A 24,135-nucleotide genomic window follows, 5' to 3' on the forward strand; every position below is an offset into this window, starting at 1 on the left:
TAAATGTTCAGAACAGACTCACAGATCTCAAAATCAAACTCATGGTTAGGAAGGGGAAACGTGTGGGGGCGGGGGGATAAATTAGGCTTTGGGGATTAACATATACACACGACTGTATATAAAATAGACAACAAGGACCTAATGAAGAGCACAGGGAAATCTACGCAATATTCGGTAATAACCTATATGGGAAAAGAATCTGAAAGAGAAGGTATGTATGCATACGTCTAACTCAGTCACTTTGCTGTACACCTGAAACTAACACAACACTGTATAGCAACTATACTCCCATCAGATTATTTAAGAACATTTTTAGTAAATGTTAATATTAACTCAGGAAGGCCTCAGCAGGTGGGGGAGCTACACACAGCTCCAGCACAATCAGAAGATGCCCCTGGGGGCCTGCTGGCTCTAAGAGGACATAATTCCTCACCTTCCTGCCAGGGAGGTCGTGGACCCAGCTCGGCAAACGCCAAGGCTCAGGTGCTGAAATTCTGACAGGTGGGACCCAACATGTTTTCCAAAGAGATTTAGAGCCTGGGCATAGTCGGGGTTACTCCTTCCATGGGAAGTCAACAGCCACTGTGCAGATGTTTTGCCCTAAAAACATTCACACTGCAGCAGATCTAAATTTGTGCCGACACAGGAAGATGTGATTTTTTAAAAAGGCAAATTAACAACACATAGCTCAGAAGATCCTTTTTGTTATTATTTAAAAAACAAAACAAAACAAAGCATATACACTGAGAGAAGAATTTGGGGAAAATATCCAAACATCAACGTAGGTTTGAAGATCCTGCACTTCATTTTTTTTTTTTTTTTTTTGGTCTTTTTATAGCCATACCAAGCTAGGGGTCAAATGGGAGCTATAGCTGCCAGCCTACACCACAGCCACAGCAACACGGGATCTGAGCCATGTCTGCAACCTACACCACAGCTCAGGGCAATGCCAGATCCTTAACCCACTGAGCGAGGCCAGGGATCAAACCTGCATTCTCATGAATACTAGTCGGGTTCATTAACCGCTGAGCCGTGATGGGAACTCCTTTTTTTTTTTTTAAATTGTATGGCTGTAACTATGTCCTATGGAGGTTCCTGGGCCAAGGACTGAATTGGAGCCACATTTGCGACCTATGCCACAACTATGGCAACACCAGAGCCATTAACGCACTGTGCCAGGCTGGGGATCAAACCTGCAACTCTGCAGCAACTGGAGCTGCCACAGCTGGATTCTTAACCCCTTGTGCCACAGCAGGAACCCCCATGCTCTTCATTTTTCTGTATTGTATTTTTTCAAAGGGCAAGTAGAGATAAGATGTCATAGATCTACACATAGAGACATTATTTAAAAAACCCAAACGAGGCTTGTAAAAAGTGGGGGCCTCTGAGCAAGGTCTGCAGTCTTCTTGGTCGTGCCAATGCAGATTTCCAGATTTCAGTAAGGCGCTCTTCTTGTGATCTATAATGACTTCAAAATAAAAAGCTGAAAAAGGACAGCTCTGAGTTTGTGAATGAAAAAAATAAAGAAAAAACAAAACGTTGTGTAAAAACTGCTCCTGGCACACTGTTGAAATTGACAGAGGCAGACGGCAGAGCAGAATGTATACCCGAACTATATCCAGCAAAATGGCACACATATGCACAGAGAAATGTCTGCTTGGAGGCTGCCAACATGCTAACAGTGGCTATTGCTAGACGGAAGTTCTTCATTTTGGGGGGTGCTTTTTGGTATTTAATTTTTTAATTTTTTTATTTTTTTTTTTTGAAAATTGTGACTACAGGAGTTCCTGTCATGGTGCAGTGGAAACGAATCTGACTAGGAACCAGGAGGTTGTGGGTTTGATCCCTGGCCTTGCTCAGTGGGTTGAGGATCCAGCGTTGCTGTGAGCTGTGGTGTAGGTTGCAGACATGGCTCAATCTGGTGTTGGTGTGGCTCTGGCGTAGGCCAGAGGCTATAGCTCCGATTAGATCCCTAGCCTGGGAACCTCCATATGCTGTGGATGCTGCCCTAAAAAGACAAAAAGATAAAAAAAGAAAATTGTGACTATACATCACTTTTAACATTTTTTTTTACATGTGTTTTTCTGAGGTTTATTTTCCCCAATCTTAAACATACACATACACAGATACGTGTGTATGCATGCATTAAATTTTTGTCCTAAAATCTGCCCTCTTAGTGCAAAAGGCAGTGCATCGGTCTCATAAATTTTTGCCCCAGGCAAGTTCTCTACTCACTTGGGAAAATCATCATGAGTTTTTCATCTGTGAAAATGGAAAAAAAGACTATTGTCTCATAGTTAGGAACCAGCTGCCAGGACTCTAGGGGGAAAGCTTGGCTGGGGAGCAGATGGCAAGTCTGATCTCTAAAGAGAAGAGAATTAAAATATACAGGGGACCTACTATGTGCCAGGCACATTACATCCTCGCTCTTATTTTTTCCTCGGCACAAAACACGGATGGGATAGATATTTTTTGGATTGTCTTTTAGCCGCTGAGGAAATTGAGAGGCTAAAGGAGGTCACATGGCTGGTAAGTGGGGGAGCTGGGGTTTGAACCCAGAGAGTGTAGCTCTGGTATCTACACTCTCAACCACTGCTTTCTACTGCCTCAGGATGGAAACTCAAGACACCATCATCATTGTCATCAGCACAATGACTGATGATATAGAGACTTCGGCTCTTGGATTCTTTTTCTCTTTTTCTCTATGGAGGTTCCCAGGCTAGGGGTCCCGCTGAAGCTGCAGCCGCCGGCCTACACCACAGCCACAGCAACGGCAGATCCAAGCGGCTTCTGTGCGACCTACACCACTGCTCACAGAAATGCTGGATTCTTAACCCAGTGAGTAAGGCCAGGGATGGAACCTGCGTCCTCATGGTTCCTAGTCAGATTCGTTTCTGCTGAGCCACAGCAGGGACTCCTGCTTATGGATTCTTACCCAATAACAACCCGTACATAGTAAAAAGCTCGGCATCACATATGGAGAATGCAAAGAAGGACTCAGCACCAGGCAGCTGAGTTACTATTGCCACCTGAATTTTCTACAGGAAAAGCAGCTGGATCAAGAAGACGACTGTGCCCCACAGTGGACTGTGTGCACGACGGGAAAGGAGGATTTGGGCGGAAGGACGGACCTAGGCTGCCAGGTCCTCGGCTGGAAACAGCTCTGGGCAAGAGCAGCAGATCTTTGGGGAGGAAAGAAGAGCAGAGTGTGGGGAAGATGTTTACAGGGCTTGGCAGAGCAGGAGGCTCCAAAGACATTTCAGGGACTGTGGTGGGCTGCCTAATATGACCTGCCCAAAGATGTCCACATCCCAAGCCCCGCCTGACACCTGTGGGCGTATTACCTTACATGGCGAAAGGGACTTAGCAGATATACTTAAATTAAGTTTTTAGAAAATTGGAGATGATCCTGGATTATCTGGGGGACCCAGCATCACCACAAGTGTCCTCGTAAGGGGAGGCGGAGAGTCCAAGGAGGAGGGAGGAGCTTAACACCAGACACAGAGGTTGAGGGATGTGAGGAAGGTTCCAGGAGACGTGGGAGGCAGGTGCTCTCCAGAAACTTGATAAGGCAAAGAAGTGTTTTCTGCTAGAGCCTCCAGGAGGAACCAGCCCTGCTGCACTTTGAGACTGATTTTGGACTTTTGGTCTCCAGAACCATAAGAGAAATGACCTCTGTTGTTTCAATTCATTAAGCCTGAGATGACTTGTTACAGCAGCAAGAGGAAGCTAATATGAGTACTGCTGGCTTTAAGTGGACCCCTCTTTGTTTTTAGATAGGAAAAGAAGATAAGAATTTTGTAAATTATTTGTGGTGCCCTCCCCCACCACCACCACCCCAAGGCCACTCCCATGGCATATGGACGTTCCCAGGTCAGGGATTCTGAGCTGCAGTTGAGGAAGTGCCCGATCCTCTAACCCACTGCACCAGGCCGGAATCGAACCTGCATAGTCAGATTCATGACCCACTGGACCACTGTGGGAACTCCTTTATTGTGCTTCTTTACATGTGTCTGTGCATGGACTGAGGCTGCATGGAGCTTGGGTTTTATTTCCATTATTCTGTTGTTAATTGTTAGCTGTAACAACCCACGAGCCAAATCTACTTCACAGGGTAGAAAACTAAGGCACAGGCAGATCCACGCTTCCCTGAAGAATCGGCCCTGAAGCCGTGTTCACATCACATTTCACTCTCTGTGTTAATGGATGCAGGGTCCAATCTGTAAGGTCTCTAACGATGTCAGGACAAAAATCAGGAATTTTTGTAGGTAGGGGAGAGCAAAAGCAAAATATAAATGGAGAGTTCTTTTCTTTAAAAAATAACTTCATGTAAAAAACGTGCCTGTAGACACATTTTAAAAGAGATAAACTAGAAGAAGAAAAGGAAATTCACTTGTTAGACTATAGAACAGATAACTTCTTTATGGAGTTCCCATCGTGGTGCAGTGGTTAACGAATCTGACCAGGAACCATGAGGTTGCAGGTTCGATCCCTGGCCTTGCTCAGTGGGTTAAGGATCTGGCGTTGCCGTGAGCTGTGGTGTAGGCTGCGGACGCGGCTCGGATCCCGTGTTGCTGTGGCTCTGGCGTAGGCCGGTGGCTACAGCTCCGATAGGACCCCTAGCCTGGGAACCTCCATATGCCGCGGGAGCGGCCCTAGAAAAAGGCAAAAAGACAAAAACAAAACAAAACAAAACAAGAGATAACTTCTGTTGGTATAAGTGATGTCAATATATTTTCCATGATATACAGGTTCACCAAAACGTAATTATACGGTATAAACCATTTTGTGACTGTTTTGTGTATGGAATCATTAAGAACCATCTTCCATGCTAATAAATAAATTTCCTTAAAAGTATTCCCAAAGTGGTTTCCCAAGAATGTTAATAGGTACTGAAAGAAGTAGTAAAATGAGATTATTTTGCAAACCTGGAAGACGTCAGAGGAAGTTGGAGGGGTTCCTTGGCAGGATTTCTCAGATTCTTTGATATGACAGACACAACATACGGACGGGTCTGAGAGGGCTACACAGTGGGGTGTTTCTCCAACCAGAGATTGTCTCTTACCATGGGACCGTCACACACCCCCCCTTTTTATTGGGGAGAAATATACATAAGATACAATTAACCATTTTAAAGTGAGCCATCCGGTGGGATTTAGGGTGTTTACAAGGCTGTGCAACCCTCCCCTTTTCTCTAGTTCCAAAACCTTTTCCTTGCTCCAAAATAACCCCCTGCACTCAGTAAACAGATGAATCCTTCTTATCCTGGGATGGTGAGCTCCTGGCCCTTCTGGTGTTTGTTGAATGAATAAATAAAGATAGGGTTTCAGACCAGAATAACAACTTTAACACTTTGATCTGTAGGGCTACCTATTTACAAGAACACAAAAGCCCACGATACAACTCCATATTCACTGATCATACACGAGGGCCACCGCTCAAGTTTTCTGAAAGAGAGAATCTGCTAAGATTTGGTTTGTTACCCCCATACCTCCAAACAAACAAAGTATTTATCCAAATTATTTAAGCATTAAGAAGACCATTCCCAAAGCATTCTTGCATATTAATTATGACGACGTCATTATGAACATTTGAAAGAGGGCTCTGAATATACTAATCCTCCTTAGCTCTTAAATGGCCAGAAAAGTGTTATCTTGCATCTTTCTTTAAAAAAGCTTACTTTAGGGAAAAACACCCCAAAAAGCCATATACCTTTATCTCTACAGGGGGAAGTGAGAAAGAGGAGGTGAGACTCCAGGGCGTGAAGCCCTCATCTTCTCTAGCAGGAAGTCAAGAGATTAAATTTTCCAGGGGGCATCCCACGAGCAGTGGTGTAAATCTAAGATTTAGAATTTAGGAGTGAGAATGAGAGAAACTCCAACCAGAAAGAGTTAAAAGTGGCTTCCTTAGAGGAATGCCCCCCCCAGGGGGGTGGGGTGGGGGTGGGGCAGGGCTGGGCGGGCTTGCCTTTCACTAGCCCTTCTGCAGTTGATTAATTTTTAACCACCAGCAAGGCATTCTTCCTTTAAAAAAAAATTTTTTTTTTTTTTAAAGAAAGAGGTTTGTCTGGATGATAACAATAATAATAGGCAGTTTTGCACTAGAAAATCACAGGAGAACTGGCCAAATTTCGCTCCAAAGAGAAGTTGAGAGAACATAAAATATCCTCAGAATGACACGCCAGAGAGGAGGCTGGTTTCTTCCGGGGGGGGGGGGGGGGAAAGAGAAACAGAAAAGCTAGGAGGCCTTTCCGGGCACATGGTTTGACACTTGCACAGTTTTGAAAGATGCCAATATATTGCTTGTTAAAAATACATGTTGGAGGGAGCAGAAAAGACCATAAGAGTTTTAATTTATTTGCCGTGATTCATTTTCGATTGTTATAAATGTATGAAAATGGATAAAAGTTACTACAGTGAATCTCCTTTTTTTTTTTTGGCTGCCCCTCACCCTCTGGAGTTCCAGGCCAGGGGTCAGATCCGTTGCAGCTTATGTCATAGCTGCGGCAATGCCGGATCCTTTAACCCACTGTGCTGGGCTGGGGATCAAACCTGCTCCCTGGCAGCTGCAGAGACACCACCGATCCCATTATGCCGTGGCAGGAAGTCCACTATAATGGATCCTCTAAGTGAATTATTCAAAGCGAATATGGCCAAATGTCAATTGAGAGTGAATCTAGGAGGATATGCAGCTCATTTTACTACTCATGCAATTTAAATTTTTAAAAAATAAAAATTGGAGGAACAATATTACAAAATTAAAATAACGTGATAAATATTCAAGAGGCTTAAAACAAAATCCCAGTACTCAGGTAACATCTGGCAACAATAAAATCAGACTCTCTGCGGGTGGGACCCAGCTATTAGTATTAAAAAAAAAATTTCTCAGGAGTTCCAGGGTGGCATAGAGGGCTAAGGATCCAGCATTGTCACTATAATGGCTTGGGTTGCTGCTGTGGCTCAGGTTTGATCCCTGGCCCAGGAACTTCCACATGCCATGGACAAGGCCAAAAAAATTTTCCCAGATGATTTCAAAGGGGAAAACCACTGCTCTAGAGAATCTGAAAGAATCCTTTTTGCTTTAAGATTTCATAATCTTTAGAGTAATTTTTCATGTCTGAAAAATAGCTCTAAGACACTTGGAGTGATTTCTAACCTATTTTCTAAATATATCATCTTTAAAGTAATGGAAAAAAAGGAATTCCTTTCATGGCTCAGGGGAAACTAATCTGACTAATATCTATGAGGATGCAGGTTTGATCCCTGACCTCACTCAGTGGGTTAGGATCCTGCGTTGCCGTGAGCTGTGGTGCAGGTTGCAGATTCGGCTTGGATCTGTGGTTGCTGTGGCTGTGGTGTAGGCTGGTGGCTATAGCTCTGACTCGATCCCTAGCCTGGGAACATCCATATACCGTGGGTGTGGCCCTAAAAAGGCCAAAAAAAAAAAAAAAGTAATGAGAAAAAAATAATAAAAAAATATATTTGGAGCAGGAAAGTGTTTGTTATAAGGAAACAAATAGCTTTGTCTCTGAGAAGCCACACGATGCTGACATGCAGTTGGGTTGCAGAATACCAATTTTTATAATTTTATTGGAACTACTGAGTTTATTTTATTATTATTATTTTTTTTTTTTTAGGGCTGCACCTGCAGCATATGGAGGTTCCCAGGGTAGGGGTCTAATCTGAGCCACAGCTGTTGGCCTACACCACAGCCACAGCAACACGGGATCTGATCCGCATCTGCAACCTACACCACAGCTCACAGCAACACCGGATCCTTAACCTGCTGAGCGAGGCCAGGGATTGAACCCGAAAGGTCATGGTTCCTAGTTGGATTTGTTTCCACTGCGCCACGACGGGAACTCCCATGAACTACTGAGTTTAAAATAGAAGTTTCCCCTCTTACTTGGCTCCATACTCTGATTTCAAAGAGAGGGTAGGGTCCATTCAGCTGGAGGAAAGTTTTCAATTTTTCAGTATCTTGGGGAAGCTGGAATGTTAGGGCAGTTTTAGCTGCAAATAACAGAAAACCCAACTCAGCAGGGCTTGGACAATAAGGTCATTGATTAACCATCAATCAAGGGGTTTGGTATTATGATGTCTCCAGGGGTGGTGATTTAGTTAATTTGGGAGCCAGGGTTTTTTTGTTTTGTTTTGTTTTTTTTCCCTCTTTCCACGCTCCCATCCTCGGCTTGTTTTCTTGGGCTGCCTCCCATCACGACCCCACGATAGGGGCAGAGTTCTAGCAGTCATAGGGGAGAGGCGATGTCCAGAGGCAAAAAGAAAAGCCCGTGCCTTTCATCCTTCTTTAAGGGTAAGGAAAACCCTCCTGAAGCCCTCTCTGCAGATTTCCTTTCGTATCTTGTTGGTCAAAGTTGTGCATGTACTTAGTTGTAAACCTATGAGTTCAGGAGACAGATGAGACAGCCCTGTGGTTTCATATCCACAGGGACACCAGCTGGGGGCACACACCACTCAAATAAATGGAAAAGACCTTTCATTCTACTGTACTCTGATCGGGCGAGTAGGCGTTATTTCTCTTGGCGATTTTTATTTTATTTATTTTGTTTTATTTTTTTATATTTTCCTTTTACAGCTGCACCTGTGGCATACGGAAGTTCCCAGGCTAGAGGTCGAATCGGAGCTGCAGCTGCAGGCCTACACCACAGCCACAGCAACACAGGATTGGAGCCACATCTTTGACCTATGCCGCAGCTTGCAGCATCGCCAGATGTTCAACCCAATGAGCAAGGCCAGGGATTGAACCCACATTCTCATGGACACTATTCATCTGCTGAGTCACAACTGGAACACCCAATCTTATTTTATTCGTTTATTTTTCAAATGAAGTCTCCGTCCTCTTTGTTTTGGTTTTAAATTTTATTGGAGAGAATGGATACGCAAGGAGATTCTCCTGTACAGCACAGGGAATGATATCCAATCTCTTGGGATAGAATGAGATGGAAGCTAATAGGAGAAAAAGAATGTGTATATGTGTATGACTAGGTCACTATGCTGTGCTGCAGAAGTTGGCCCAACACTGTAAATCAACTATACTTTAATAAAAAAAAACTAACTTAAAAAAACTTCAAGGAGTTCCCGTTGTGGCGCAGTGGTTAGCGAATCCGACTAGGAACCATGAGGTCGAGGGTTCGGTCCCTGCCCTTGCTCAGTGGGTTGAGGATCCAGCATTGCCGTGAGCTATGGTGTGGGTTGCGGACGCGGCTCGGATCCCGCGTTGCTGTGGCTCTGGCGTAGGCCGGTGGCTACAGCTCCGATTCAACCCCTAGCCTGGGAACCTCCATATGCCGCGGGAGCGGCCCAAGAAATAGCAACAACAACAACAACAACAACAAAAAGACAAAAAGACAGAAAAAAAAAAAAACTTCAAAAAAATTTATTGGAGTACAGTTGACTTACAATGTGGTCTGAGTTTCAGGTGCACAGCAAAGTAAGTCATTTATACATATATATATTCCCTTTGCAATTTTAAATTAGGTAAAGTACAAGCATACATATGCTCCTGCTTGGCCATATTAAGTTATAAGATAATAATCTCAAAAATCCTATATAATAAATCCAGGTACACGTGGGAATTTAGTATTTGATACAGACTGCCTTTCAAATGAGGAGAGGGGCGATGAATTATGGAATAAATGTAACTTAGTGGCTATCTAGAAAAAAATGTGAAGTTGGAGCTGTCCTTCAGATCATACCAAGGATAAATTCGAAATGAATCAAAATATAAATATATAGGCGTTCCCGTCGTGGCTCAGTGGTTGATGAATCCGACTGGGAACCATGAGGTTGCGGGTTCGATCCCTGGCCTTGCTCAGTGGGTTAAGGATCCGGCGTTGCCGTGAGCTGTAGTGTAGGTTGCAGATGTGGCTTGGATCCCGAGTTGCTGTGGCTCTGGCGTAGGCCGGTGGCTATAGCTCCAATTAGGTACCTAGCCTGGAAACCTCCATATGTCGCAGGTGCAGCCCTAGAAAAGACAGAAAGACCAAAAATAAATAAATAAATAAATACATATATATATATATATATATAAACAAAATCATAAAAGCACTAGAAGAAACTTATCAGGGAATTTTAAAATAATCTTGGAGTAAGGAGGTCTTTTTTATTAAGACACATGATTCAGAAACTCTAAAAACAAAAATATTGGCTTAGCAAAAACTACCATAAGCAAAGCCAAAAAGCAAGAAAACGAAGGAAAGAAACTGCAAGTCCTAAAACAAAGTACTTATTTCCCTAAAATACAAAGAGTCCCTGCAGTTCCCTGGGGGTTCAGCAGGTTAAGAATCCGGTCTTGTCACTGCTGAGGCTCAAGTCACTACTATAGCATGGGTTCGATCCCTGGGCGGGAAGGGCCAGATGCCAAAAAAAAAAAAAAAAAAAAAAAGGCCAAGAGTTCAAAAGAAAAACTGACGAAGGATATACAGATACTAATCCACAGAAAAGGAAATACCAATGGTTTGACGGCTGTTTTTTTTTTTTTTTTTTTGCCATGCCTGCAGCATGTGGAAGTTCCCAGACCAGGGATCAAACCTATGCCACAGCAGTGACCAGAACCACTGCAATGACAACACCGGATCCTTCACTGCTGTGCCACAAAGGAAATTCCCCAATGGCTTTTTGTTTTTTGTTTTTGTCTCTTTTAGGGCCGCTCCTGTGACATATAGAGGTTCCCAGGCCAGGAGTCGAATCGGAGCTATAGCTGCTGGTCTATGCCACAGCCACAGCCACAGCCATGCCAGATCTGAACCTCATCTGAGATCTACAGCACAGCTCACAGCAATGCTGGATCCTTAACCCTCTGAGCGAGGTAAGGGATTGATCCTGCATCCTCATGGATTCGTATTTGCTGAGCTATGATGGGAACTCCCCCACAATGGTTTTTTTAACATAAAGAGAAGTGGTCAATCTTTCTCATAACAGGAGACATGCAAAATATACTGAGATTATCAGGTGACAGATGATCAGAGAATTTAATGACATACTATGTGGGCAAGAATATAGTGAAACAGCCATTTTCATATCTATCCATCAATTTTACAAACCTGTATGCCCCCTGAACCAGAAACTCTACTGGCAGGCATTTAACAGCTAGACCTACTCACATATGTGTAAACACCTAACTCCTTACATGAAAAATGTTCCTTAATGCGGCATTATTTGTAATAGCAAAAGGTTGCAAACGACTTAAATATTCTTCAATAGGGGACTGGCTACTCACATTGAAGTCCTTTGTATAAGAATGAATAGACTCTAAGTGCTGATATTAAGTGAGCTTCAAAGGACACAGTTCATAGGTACAGAAAGTCTAGTATATGCTACTATTTGTATATTAAAGAGAGGAAACAATGCACATATCTATCAGATCGTATAGGCATCAAAGATCTCTGGAGGCACAAATAAGAGATTGGTAGAACTGGTGTTCCCGGGTTACGGATCGGGAGGGAGTCTCCACTTACGCCTGTATCTTGTGTACCTCTTTTATTTTTATTTATTTATTTTTATTTATTTATTTATTTCGTTTCTTTGTTTGTTTGTTTTGTCTTTTTGCCATTTCTTGGGCCGCTCCCGCAGCATACAGGAGGTTCCCAGGCTAGGGGTCAAATCGGAGCTGTAACCACCAGCCTACGCCAGAACCACAGCAACTTGGGATCCGAGCCGCGTCTGCGACCTACACCACAGCTCACGGCAACGCTGGATTGTTAACCCACTGAGCAAGGGCAGGGATCGAACCCGCAACCTCATGGTTCCTAGTCGGATTCGTTAACCACTGCACCACGACGGGAACTCCCCTATTTTTATTTTTTCTTTTTACAGCTGAAGCACATGGAAGCTCCCAGGCTAGGGGTTGAATCGGAAGTGCAGCTGAGGCCTATACCACAGCCACGGCAATGCCAGATCCTTAACCCAGTGAGTGAGACCAGGGATCGAACCTGCATCCTCAGGGATACTAAGTTCGGTTCTCAATCTGATGAGCCACAAAAGGAACTCCTTGTGTATCTCTTGATTTTGCAACATGTGAATTTTTAACCTATTCAAGACACTTCATTTATACACCCCCCCCCCCAAATTTGTACTTGGCATTCTTTTTTTTTTTTCCTCTCTTTCTAAAGCTGAGGCATATGGAAGTTCCCAGGCTAGGGGTTGAACCGGAGCTGCAGCTGCCGGCCTACACCACAGCCACAGCAACTCTGGATCCTTAACCCAATGAGCGAGGCCAGGGATCGAACTTGCATCCTTGTGGATACTAGTCCTGTTCTTTAACCGCTGAGACACAGCAGGAATTCCCACACTTGGCATTCTTAGTTTGCATATATAGCAATGAAGAATTTACCACCATATAGCAATCAATAATGACAGCTACCCATTATCACCATGTGCCAGTGGGTTTGCACACATCGTCTCATTTAAAAGGTCACCAAATCGATAATGGCGTCAGGGTGGCTTAGCGGGGCTTCACAACATGCTCCCCCATTTCATTTGGCTTTTCCCACTTGACCTTCCCATAATACACCTACAATGTAAGTATACAGAGAGAGTTTACTGGGGAAACATAGTCTCAAAACAAACCCACTAGTACCTGCTCATTCTCCCTGCAGCCAGACTGCAGCCCTGAGCCCCTCATGTAAAAATCAGGAGTGGCTACTGGAACTCTGGCCATTCTCCCTCCTGTACGGATGAAGAACTTGTGGCACAGATAGGCCATGGGGTGTGGCCAGTGTCACATAGCTTGTGGCAGCGGGGGTCTAACTTGGACTGCAAAGGCCAGGATTTCTCAAAGATTTCATGGAACCCTGTCACTGAAAATCATCTGGTTTTCTTTAAGGAAACAGATCCCTGGTTTTACTTTTGTTGTTGTTGTTCTTTTTCTTTTTTGGCTGCCCCGCAGCCATATGGCCTTCGCAGGCCAGGGATCACATCTGAGCCGTGGTTGCGACCTATGCTGCAGCTGTGGCAATGCTAGATCCTTAACCCTCTGGGCCGGGCCAGGGATCGAATCTTTGTCCCAGCACTGCAGAGACGCTGCCAATCCAGTTGTGCCAAGTGGGATCTCCCTGATTTTATAAAGAGAATCAAAGGAGAGCTGGAGTCAAGTAGGGAAGACCATTCTTGGCCCAGCCTTTTGGGAACTCAACCATTCTCTTTGTAGAAGGCATGCCTTGTTTCCCAAAGAGTCCTTTGGGAAAGCTAATTAAGCCTCTGAACAGTGTGTGTGTGTTTGTTTTTTAAAACGGACTGACTTTATGATTCAGCACCAAGTTGAATGTAAAAAGAATATCTTACTATACATGAACCTTCAATTTTGTCAGGAAAATTAACAACCTTCTAAATAAAAGAACAAGCACTTCACCTGTTCTTAAGGATGTGTCAGATTTAATGCTAAGCTGTCATTAGGACCTATATTTGGTTGAAAAAACATAAAATCAACTTGTTATTATAGATTTAACATTAACTTTTAAGAAAAAGCATCCGTCAACATTTTCCCCTTATATATAACTGGAATAGTTACTCTCCAGAAGAAAGTCCAGGCATCTATCTGGCAGCTTCCCCTCCCCCCATTTTGTTTCGTTTTAAATAGAAATGTATAATCTAAGTATAAAACCACAACTGGAGTTCCCATCATGGCTCAGAGGAAAGGAACCTGACTAGTATCCATGAGGACACAGGTTCGATCCCTGACCTCATTCTGGGTTAAGGATCCGGTGTTGACATGAGCTGTGGTGTAGGTCACAGACGAGGCTCAGATCTGGTGTTGCTCTGGCTGTGGTGTAGGCCAGTGGCTACAGCTCCGATTCCACCCCGAGCCTGGGAACCTCCATATACCACAGATGCAGCCCTAAAAATTTTAGACAAAAAAATAAATAAAATAAAACCATAACTTTTGGGAGTTCCCTGGTGTCACAGCGGGTTAAGTAGCTGACGTTGTCACTGCAGCCATTCTGGTCACTGTGGCGGCTCAGATTCGATCCCGGGCCTGGGAACTTTCATATGTCGCAGGTGTGGCAAATAAACAAACAAAAAACCCCCCAAACTTTTGATGTCCTGTTCTTTTTGATATAGAGGCTGATAAAACTAAAAGCCATATATTATAGAATGCCGCTTTTACAGCTGGGCTTTCTAGATTTAACGCCCAAGGGCTTTTGTTTTGTTGTGTATGTTTTACTTTGAAGGGACAGAAGTAATAGCCAACATTTCAGCAAGGGCAGCCCCTAGGACTGTCTCTCAATTCTGCCTTCCTGTGACCCAATAAACATAAGCAAACACAACACAGTGATGGGGAAAAGCCATTGCAAATGGAGAATGGACAGCTTAGCAGCGTTTCTTATTTGCATAGATTTATCTTTGTCAGACTGTGATATTAAATTCCATTTATTCCCATCAAATATTGACATCCAGCAGTAGACACAAAAAAATCTTTTTTTTTTGTCTCCCCTGCTGGTGTACTCCCTACCTAACTTTGCCTTAAGAAAGCAATTGACAAGCTAATGTATGGAAAGCAAATCTTTTGTGTCCCCATAATGACCAATTTTTCCTTTGGGCTCGACAAAGCTGTTCAAACAAAAGCTCCATTGTCCCTTTAAGAGGAGACTAATAGAAAACTTAAAGGAAATCTGGAGGTCACTGGATGCTTAGGAAACAGAGAGGTAGAGGTTGCAGCTCAAAAACCCAGAGCTTGTTAATTTGTGGCCTCTCAGACACACTCATATTTCCAAAGGAAGATTTCAGGTGTCCAAGTTGTTGGAATAGTGACTTCCTCATTCCAGGCTTCTGACTCTGTGCCATACCAGGCAATCCAACCAATAATCCTTTATCCACAACAAAGATTAAAGTAAGTAAGGCATTCCTGTCGTGGCTCAGCGGAAACAAATCTGACTAGCATCCGTGAGGACAAAGGTTCCATCCCTGGCCTCCCTCAGTAAGTTCGATTATCTGGGGTTGCTGTGAGCTGTGGTGTAGGTCGCAGATGCGGCTCGGATCTGGTGTGGCTGTGGCGGTGGTGTAGGCTGGAGGCTACAGCTCCTGGTTCAACCCCTAGCCTGGGAACCTCCATATACCATGGGTATGGACGTAAAAAGTTAAAAAAAAGAAAAAAAAAAAGGTTAAAGTGAGGAATAATGATCATTATCATAAACTGAGCATGATGTCAGCGATCATTTACTGAAAGCTTAATATTTAACTCCATCCCTGTAAAGTAGGGATGACTATTATGCCCATTCTAAAGATGAAAAAACTGAGGCTCAGGGAAAACACCTTCCGCAGGGAGAGTGAAAGCTGATTTTCCAATCTTGATTATGTTGGAAACTACATTCTTTTTTTTTTTTTTTTTTTTTTTTTTTTGTATTTTTGCAACTTCTTGGGCCGCTTCTGCGGCATATGGAGGATCCCAGGATAGGGGTCGAATCGGAGCTGTAGCCGCCGGCCTACGCCAGAACCACAACAATTCGGGATTCAAGCCATGTCTGCAACCCACACCACAGCTCAGGGCAACGCCGGATCCTCAACCCACTGAGCAAGGCCAGGGATCGAACCTGAAACCTCATGGTTCCTAGGTGGATTCGTTAACCACTGCGCCACGACGGGAACTCCGGAAACTACATTCTTAAACAGACTATTCTTTTGCTTCTTGACTTTCACAAATTCTTTTCCTTTGAAATGTTAAAAAAATTTACCGTGTTTTAATTACATAATAAATATTACTGCAGGAATTCCCGTTGTGGTGCACTGAAACGAATCCAACTAGGAGCCACGAGGTTGCGGGTTCAAACCCTGGCCTCGCTCGGTGCATTAAGGATCTGGCATAGCTGTGAGCTGTGGTGTAGGTCCCAGACGCGGCTCAAATCCTGCATTGCTGTGGCTGTGGTGTAGGTCAGCAGCCGGAGCTCCGATTCAACCCTAGCCTTAGAACCTCCACATGCTGTGGATGCGACCCTAAAATGCAAAAAAAAAAAAAAACAAAATAAAACAAAATAAATATTACTGCAGATGAGAGGCTAGTACACACAGAATTGATCACAAAAATGAGACTACCTACTTGGATGAATTTATAGAAATGGAATAGCTAGATCAAAGGTCAAAGACACGTGATTAATTTTGGAAAAACTGCCAAACTGCCTGTTCATCAATAGAAGAATGGCCAAGGAAAGGATGGTATATTCATCAAAAAGAAAGAGGAGCATTTCATAAACTAGATAGATGACCTCTGTCATATGCAGGTGAAAAATAAGTAGCCTACAAACTGGTGTCATTTATTTATCATTTCTTAAGCTGTGGTATTTTTTCATTTTCTACAGCATGGAAGGAACGACTCTGGATGTACAAATGATATAATGAACCAGGTAGCCTAAGGTAGGAGAGGTGGTAATGGGCAGGGGAGAAGGATGAAATTGGAAGAGAAAAAATTTCTTATTTCCTAACAATACCTACACTTGAATATGTAGAATATGAACGTAAGAATTTTACTAAAAAAAACTCGCTACAAGGGGACAAAGAATAAGAACAATGGTCGTGCAACCAGCCCAATAATTTTGCAGATGAGAAAAATGAGAACAGCAGAGCCAGGTGAGGAAGGGAACCTGAAATGCCATGCCAGATGGCCTCAATCCTGAGACCTCTTCCCGAGGCTGCAACACACCACCGGTGAGGGACTAAGGGGCAGACGTTGTGAGACCAAGCACTGGGAAGAAATGCACCCCGAGTCCGTGGGCATCCTTTCTGGAGGGCTGGCTAGAGAGGCGGGGACGGTTCCGCTCCTACGAGGCGTCAGGAGGTGGGTCGGGGAGCATGAGCCAGAAACCAGCGGCCACGGCCGTTCTGTCGAGTGCCACCCAGGAGGCCCGAGGACCCACCAGGATCCGCGTTCAAGCCCCTGGATTCAACCACGACGGCCACCCCTAGACTTGCCCCCCATGGACTTGACCTCGAGCAACGGCAACGGTCGACACAGCCCTCCCCCGGCTCCCACGCCTGACTCCCCCTCCTCCCTGCCCTCTGTTTAAACCCGCCACGGCGGCGCCGTCCTGGGGGCTGGGCCACGAGGCTCTGAGCCTGACCGCGGAGAGACACGAGGGGAGGCAGACGGGGCTCGAAGAAGGCAAAGGCGGGGAGACGCCCTTCAGGACCCGCTCCCCCTCTGCAGAGGCACGGGCCGCGCCCGCCTCGCCGGCCTGGACGGCGTCTCCGGGGCCAGCCTGGAGGCCGTCACCTGGAGATCGCAGGGCCACCTTGCAGAGGAAGCCGGGTCCCCGCGGCCACCCCATCCAGGAACCCCGGGATGGAATGCAGGCCAACGGGCTTCCCGGAAAGACCACGCGCTCGCAGGACTCTGCCAGGTTGGACTGACTGATCTCTCACGACTGAACTCCTGTCTCTCGGTCCATCGGGGGACCCCCTGCCGGGCTCGGTCCCTGCTCAAACATTGACCGGACACCCGAAAGAGACAGGGTCTCTTCGACGAGGGAGATCCCGGGACCTGGGCCGGGAGGACCAGGCTTCCCTTGGGCCGCAGGACCCTTGAGATCGGGACAGGGCGTCGGACCCAGGGTGCGGGGGCACAGCCCAGGCCTCTGCTCCGACGCGCTCGTGTGCACACAAGGGGGTAGGGCAGGGCGCTGCCTGGCCTTCGAGGCAAGCGGCCCTTGGCTCTCCCCAGAGGCACGGCTCGGGGGAGCTCCGTGGGCAGGGAGCAGGGCCCTCAGGGGGGCAGGGCTTTCTAGAACCTGGCGGGCCGCCCCCTCCCCCGGCCCTAACGGCCCTCTGCCCTGGTAGCCGGGCACCTGGGGGTGGGGGTGGGGTGGGGGGCGGCAGAGTTCCGTGGGGTCCGTTGGGGCCCACGGGCAGAGGCAGCGCTGTGGTGCCTGTGGGGCCCGGGAGGGCCTGCTGCCTGCCACCACAATGCCTTGGCTGCCGGCCCTGGAGCTCCTGTGGGACGCTCTGCTGCTGGTGTCCGACGCCCTGACGGCTGGTCTGGGGCTGCTGGCGCTTCCCTGGGAGACCCCGCTCTGGGCCGCTCTGCTGGTGGTGACCCTCAAGAGCCGGCGGCCTTCCGGGAGAGGAACAGAGCCGGCCGACAGGGCTTCTGCCCGGGCCGAGGTCGACAGAAAGGTCAGGGGCCAGACGGGACGGATGGCCCAGGAGGACGAAGTCCCGCGGACACCCGCTCTGGAGGCCAGCGCTCCCACACGGCAGAGCCTGTGCTTGGCGGCGCTTGACCAGATCCCCAGCGGGGCCTCTCCCGACGTGGAAGGCCTCTTTGCAAAAGCACCCAAGAGCCGGCCCTCTCCGCTCTGCTGCCCCGGGCGCCTGTGGGCTCGCCTCCAGCGACAGATCCGGTCCCTTGGCGTCGCGTCCGAGGCCTGCCAACGCCGAGGCGCCGAGGCCCGAAAGACCCTGACGACAGCCCACGAGAAGGTCCACCGCCTCCAGGAGAAACTCAGGGCTGGGCTGAAGGAAAACGCTCATCTCCAGCACCATCTGGAAGGGCTCTGCCACGAAACGGAGGGATGGCGGCTGCGCACGCGGGTCCTGAGGGCGCAAAAGGAGGGGCTGGACCGTGCACACGCACGGAGGCGGCGGGTCCTGGAGGAGAGAGGCCGCCAGCCGACGGCTCTGGTCGCAGCCACGCTGAAGACCTTCCCTGGGCCCGCTCCCGGGGAAGCAGAGGGAACCCGAGGGGCCGACGACGCGGAGCATCCCCCCGCGCGGCTGTCGGACGCCGGCCCGAAGCGGCCCCTGGACGCTGGTCGCGGAAGCGTGTCCTTGCAAAGGCACCAAGAGGACAGCAGGGAGCTCTCCAGACAACTGTCCGCGGCCCATCACGTGAACGGAGAGCTCGCGGGACAAGTGCAAAGGCTCCAGACCCAGCGAGCGTCCTTGCAGGCGGAGACCACGCGGCTGGAGAGGGAGGTGCGGGAGCTGCGCCTCCGACTCGGGATGCTGCCTCAGCTCCACGAAGCGCACGTCCGGCTGCTCCTGCGAACGGCAAGGGAGGAGGAGGCCCGCCACCTCGACACCCAGAAGAAGTACCCCCGGGCGCTTCGACGCCTGGACTCTCTGGGTCGGCAGGGCCGCGTCTACAAGAAGATGGCGGAAGACATGGGCAGAGAGCTGGCGAGCACCGTGGTCTCCTCCCAGAACGCCATCCTCTTCTACGAGGCAAGAGCCCGAGAGAGAGGGATGGCCGCTCGCTGCGCCGAGAGACAGCTCCTGGAGCTCCGAAGGGGCAACGCGGCCGTGAGACAAAGGCTGGCCCGCCTCCCGTTCCAGCTCCAGCCCTTCCCGGGCAGGCCTTTGGCGCCTGCTGGTCCCCACGGGGCCGAGCCGGGCCCGCACGGCCCAGGGGATGCCCTGGCCCATCGGGCTCCCCAGGAAGCAGGAAGGTCGGGCTGGGAGGGCCCTGGCTTCCAGAGCCCCACACGGGTTTGAGTCCGTGGTCCGACCCGCGGGGCCTAAACGCCCACAGCCACGCCGAGACCCACACCTGGGACGTCTCTCCCTCTCTCCCTCTCTCCCTCCCTCTCCCGACAAGGAACGGGGACTTCTCCCTTGCCAGTCCAACTGCTCCATTTAGGTGATGCGCTCACCTCTAGTTCGTCTGGCTGGCACTCAAATGCCTCGGTAGTAGTTGCTCACACGGGGAGCCCTTTAGTAGAGTTCCGAGGCATCCCTTCTTTCCCTGTTTCTTCTGAGCCCTCGCTTTCAAATAGCATAAGGAGTGTATTTTGAGGTCAATAAAAGGTCCATTTTGCCTTCGACCATCGTTGCCGTCTCCCACTGATCCTTTCACACCATAAAGCTTCGTTCCACAGGAGAGGGATTTGAGATCCTGGGAAACGTGACTTCACAGGCACCGCATGCATTTCCGTTTTGGGGGGGGGGGTTCGTTTTTCGGCTTGACACATGCCAAAGAAGGCCAACGCCCTGCCCAAACCCCAAATCTTCCAATGCCTTCCCCTGCCTTTCTCTGGGCACCAGGGAGGCCTTCTCCGAGCTGGCTCTGACCACCCGGGGGCTTCTGCGGAGAACCTCGACCCCGGCTTATGCCCTCCTCGGGGCATCTGCACTGGCCGTTCTGGCTCCTGGCCTTGCCCAAGATGTTCCCATGGCTGGTCCCGTGTCGCCCAGTCTCCGCTCAAAGGCCACCTCCTCCAGGAAGCCTTCTCTGGCCACCAGGGTGAAAGGGGGGGGGGGCCCTCCCGGGAGTCCCTCCCGATCACGGTTCCTTCGGGGCACGACTGCTGGCCACCAGCCCCCACCCCCGGGGCTCTCTGCTACAGGGATCTAGGGGCTCTTCCTACAGGGCACCTCCAAGTGGACGGCAGCCGGCCGCTCTGTGGGGCTGGGACCTGGTCGGGCTTGGGGCACCCTTGAGCCCCGCACGCAGGGCAGAGGGCAGGGGGGCAAGAGGCGGGGTCGGCATGGACACATGAATGCGGTTTGGAAAGACGCTGGGAACGAGGTACTTCCCTCTCTACCCCAGGGCCTGGAGGCGGACACCAGGGCCCACTGGGCTCAAGGTGGATCGGGCCCAACCGGGCCCACCCCAGAGGCCCCCCTCAAGTGGGGACCCGCCAGGAGAGACGGGCTCTCCCACCTGTGGTCCCCTGAGTCTGTCAGGCTGTCCCATTCCTTCCCTCCCTTCCCTTCAACCAGAATCCGCCTTCCTCTCACAGCTCTGTCGTCTGAGGAGAAAGCTCAGGAACGGGCTTAGAGCGGAGTCCCTGGAGAAAAAGTTAGAGGGGTCCCTGTGACCCCCCAAGGATAAGATGTGCCTTTTTCTGGTGAGATGACGTGAGCCTGGGGCAGATGGGTGATCGTCCCTGTGTGTGTGTGGGGGGGGGTGTGGGTGTGTGTGTGTGTGTGTGGGTGTGTGGATGTGTGTGTGTGGGTGTGTGTTTCGTTGATTTATTTTGACTTTCGAGGGCCTCGAGCAAAGCATAAGGAAGTTCCCAGGCGAGGGATCCCATCGGAGCTACACCTGCCGGCCTACACCATGAGCACAGCAACGCGGGAGCACAGCAACGCGGGAGCCCAGCCCCGTCCGCAATCGCAACCACAGCTCACGGATCCCTACCCCCTGAGCAAGGCCGGGGATCACACCGCGTCCTCACGGATACTAGTTGGGTCCATGACCGCTGAGCCACAACAGGAGCTCCGTCTTGACTACCATCCCTTTGGTACTTTTTGAAATGGGAGGGCCCGAGGACCCTCCGGGATCCGCGTTCAAGCCCCTGGATTCAACCACGACGGCCACCCCCTTAGACTTGCCCCCCATGGACTTGACCTCGAGCAACGGCAACGGTCGACACAGCCCTCCCCCGGCTCCCACGCCTGACTCCCCCTCCTCCCTGCCCTCTGCTTAAACCCGCCACGGCGGCGCCGTCCTGGGGGCTGGGCCACGAGGCTCTGAGCCTGACCGCGGAGAGACACGAGGGGAGGCAGACGGGGCTCGAAGAAGGCAAAGGCGGGGAGACGCCCTTCAGGACCCGCTCCCCCTCTGCAGAGGCACGGGCCGCGCCCGCCTCGCCGGCCTGGACAGCGTCTCCGGGGCCAGCCTGGAGGCCGTCACCTGGAGATCGCAGGGCCACCTTGCAGAGGAAGCCGGGTCCCCGCGGCCACCCCATCCAGGAACCCCGGGATGGAATGCAGGCCAACGGGCTTCCCGGAAAGACCACGCGCTCGCAGGACTCTGCCAGGTTGGACTGACTGATCTCTCACGACTGAACTCCTGTCTCTCGGTCCATCTGGGGACCCCCTGCCGGGCTCGGTCCCTGCTCAAACATTGACCGGACACCCGAAAGAGACAGGGTCTCTTCGACGAGGGAGATCCCGGGACCTGGGCCGGGAGGACCAGGCTTCCCTTGGGCCGCAGGACCCTTGAGATCGGGGCAGGGCGTCGGACCCAGGGTGCGGGGGCACAGCCCAGGCCTCTGCTCCGACGCGCTCGTGTGCACACAAGGGGGTAGGGCAGGGCGCTGCCTGGCCTTCGAGGCAAGCGGCCCTTGGCTCTCCCCAGAGGCACGGCTCGGGGGAGCTCCGTGGGCAGGGAGCAGGGCCCTCAGGGGGGCAGGGCTTTCTAGAACCTGGCGGGCCGCCCCCTCCCCCGGCCCTAACGGCCCTCTGCCCTGGTAGCCGGGCACCTGGGGGTGGGGGTGGGGTGGGGGGCGGCAGAGTTCCGTGGGGTCCGTTGGGGCCCACGGGCAGAGGCAGCGCTGTGGTGCCTGTGGGGCCCGAGAGGGCCTGCTGCCTGCCACCACAATGCCTTGGCTGCCGGCCCTGGAGCTCCTGTGGGACGCTCTGCTGCTGGTGTCCGACGCCCTGACGGCTGGTCTGGGGCTGCTGGCGCTTCCCTGGGAGACCCCGCTCTGGGCCGCTCTGCTGGTGGTGACCCTCAAGAGCCGGCGGCCTTCCGGGAGAGGAACAGAGCCGGCCGACAGGGCTTCTGCCCGGGCCGAGGTCGACAGAAAGGTCAGGGGCCAGACGGGACGGATGGCCCAGGAGGACGAAGTCCCGCGGACACCCGCTCTGGAGGCCAGCGCTCCCACACGGCAGAGCCTGTGCTTGGCGGCGCTTGACCAGATCCCCAGCGGGGCCTCTCCCGACGTGGAAGGCCTCTTTGCAAAAGCACCCAAGAGCCGGCCCTCTCCGCTCTGCTGCCCCGGGCGCCTGTGGGCTCGCCTCCAGCGACAGATCCGGTCCCTTGGCGTCGCGTCCGAGGCCTGCCAACGCCGAGGCGCCGAGGCCCGAAAGACCCTGACGACAGCCCACGAGAAGGTCCACCGCCTCCAGGAGAAACTCAGGGCTGGGCTGAAGGAAAACGCTCATCTCCAGCACCATCTGGAAGGGCTCTGCCACGAAACGGAGGGATGGCGGCTGCGCACGCGGGTCCTGAGGGCGCAAAAGGAGGGGCTGGACCGTGCACACGCACGGAGGCGGCGGGTCCTGGAGGAGAGAGGCCGCCAGCCGACGGCTCTGGTCGCAGCCACGCTGAAGACCTTCCCTGGGCCCGCTCCCGGGGAAGCAGAGGGAACCCGAGGGGCCGACGACGCGGAGCATCCCCCCGCGCGGCTGTCGGACGCCGGCCCGAAGCGGCCCCTGGACGCTGGTCGCGGAAGCGTGTCCTTGCAAAGGCACCAAGAGGACAGCAGGGAGCTCTCCAGACAACTGTCCGCGGCCCATCACGTGAACGGAGAGCTCGCGGGACAAGTGCAAAGGCTCCAGACCCAGCGAGCGTCCTTGCAGGCGGAGACCACGCGGCTGGAGAGGGAGGTGCGGGAGCTGCGCCTCCGACTCGGGATGCTGCCTCAGCTCCACGAAGCGCACGTCCGGCTGCTCCTGCGAACGGCAAGGGAGGAGGAGGCCCGCCACCTCGACACCCAGAAGAAGTACCCCCGGGCGCTTCGACGCCTGGACTCTCTGGGTCGGCAGGGCCGCGTCTACAAGAAGATGGCGGAAGACATGGGCAGAGAGCTGGCGAGCACCGTGGTCTCCTCCCAGAACGCCATCCTCTTCTACGAGGCAAGAGCCCGAGAGAGAGGGATGGCCGCTCGCTGCGCCGAGAGACAGCTCCTGGAGCTCCGAAGGGGCAACGCGGCCGTGAGACAAAGGCTGGCCCGCCTCCCGTTCCAGCTCCAGCCCTTCCCGGGCAGGCCTTTGGCGCCTGCTGCTCCCCACGGGGCCGAGCCGGGCCCGCACGGCCCAGGGGATGCCCTGGCCCATCGGGCTCCCCAGGAAGCAGGAAGGTCGGGCTGGGAGGGCCCTGGCTTCCAGAGCCCCACACGGGTTTGAGTCCGTGGTCCGACCCGCGGGGCCTAAACGCCCACAGCCACGCCGAGACCCACACCTGGGACGTCTCTCCCTCTCTCCCTCTCTCCCTCCCTCTCCCGACAAGGAACGGGGACTTCTCCCTTGCCAGTCCAACTGCTCCATTTAGGTGATGCGCTCACCTCTAGTTCGTCTGGCTGGCACTCAAATGCCTCGGTAGTAGTTGCTCACACGGGGAGCCCTTTAGTAGAGTTCCGAGGCATCCCTTCTTTCCCTGTTTCTTCTGAGCCCTCGCTTTCAAATAGCATAAGGAGTGTATTTTGAGGTCAATAAAAGGTCCATTTTGCCTTCGACCATC

The 24,135-nt window shown here is 50.9% G+C and overlaps 1 protein-coding gene across 1 annotated transcript; it reads left to right on the forward strand.

Annotated features, from left to right (window-relative positions):
- The first annotated feature begins 12,103 nt into the window (after window positions 1–12,103).
- LOC146395377 (melanoma inhibitory activity protein 2-like) lies at window positions 12,104–24,135 on the forward strand. Its single transcript, XM_085004272.1, has 2 exons — window positions 12,104–14,975; window positions 15,885–24,135. Exon 2 carries the CDS (start codon window positions 17,910–17,912, stop codon window positions 19,437–19,439), a length of 1,530 nt encoding a protein of 509 aa, XP_084860398.1. The 5' UTR covers window positions 12,104–14,975; window positions 15,885–17,909; the 3' UTR covers window positions 19,440–24,135.

Source organism: Sus scrofa, chromosome 17 (assembly GCF_054392235.1).
Source record: "Sus scrofa isolate SSC_HxYL_T2T_F1_AM1 chromosome 17, Sscrofa_HxYL_maternal_Yorkshire_Landrace_v2.0, whole genome shotgun sequence".
In the NCBI taxonomy this organism is placed as follows: Eukaryota; Metazoa; Chordata; class Mammalia; order Artiodactyla; family Suidae; genus Sus; species Sus scrofa.

Excerpts from the sequence above, each read along its gene's own strand:
- LOC146395377 (XM_085004272.1), top strand. The coding sequence starts at position 17,910 with ATGCCTTGGCTGCCGGCCCTGGAGCTCCTGTGGGACGCTCTGCTGCTG.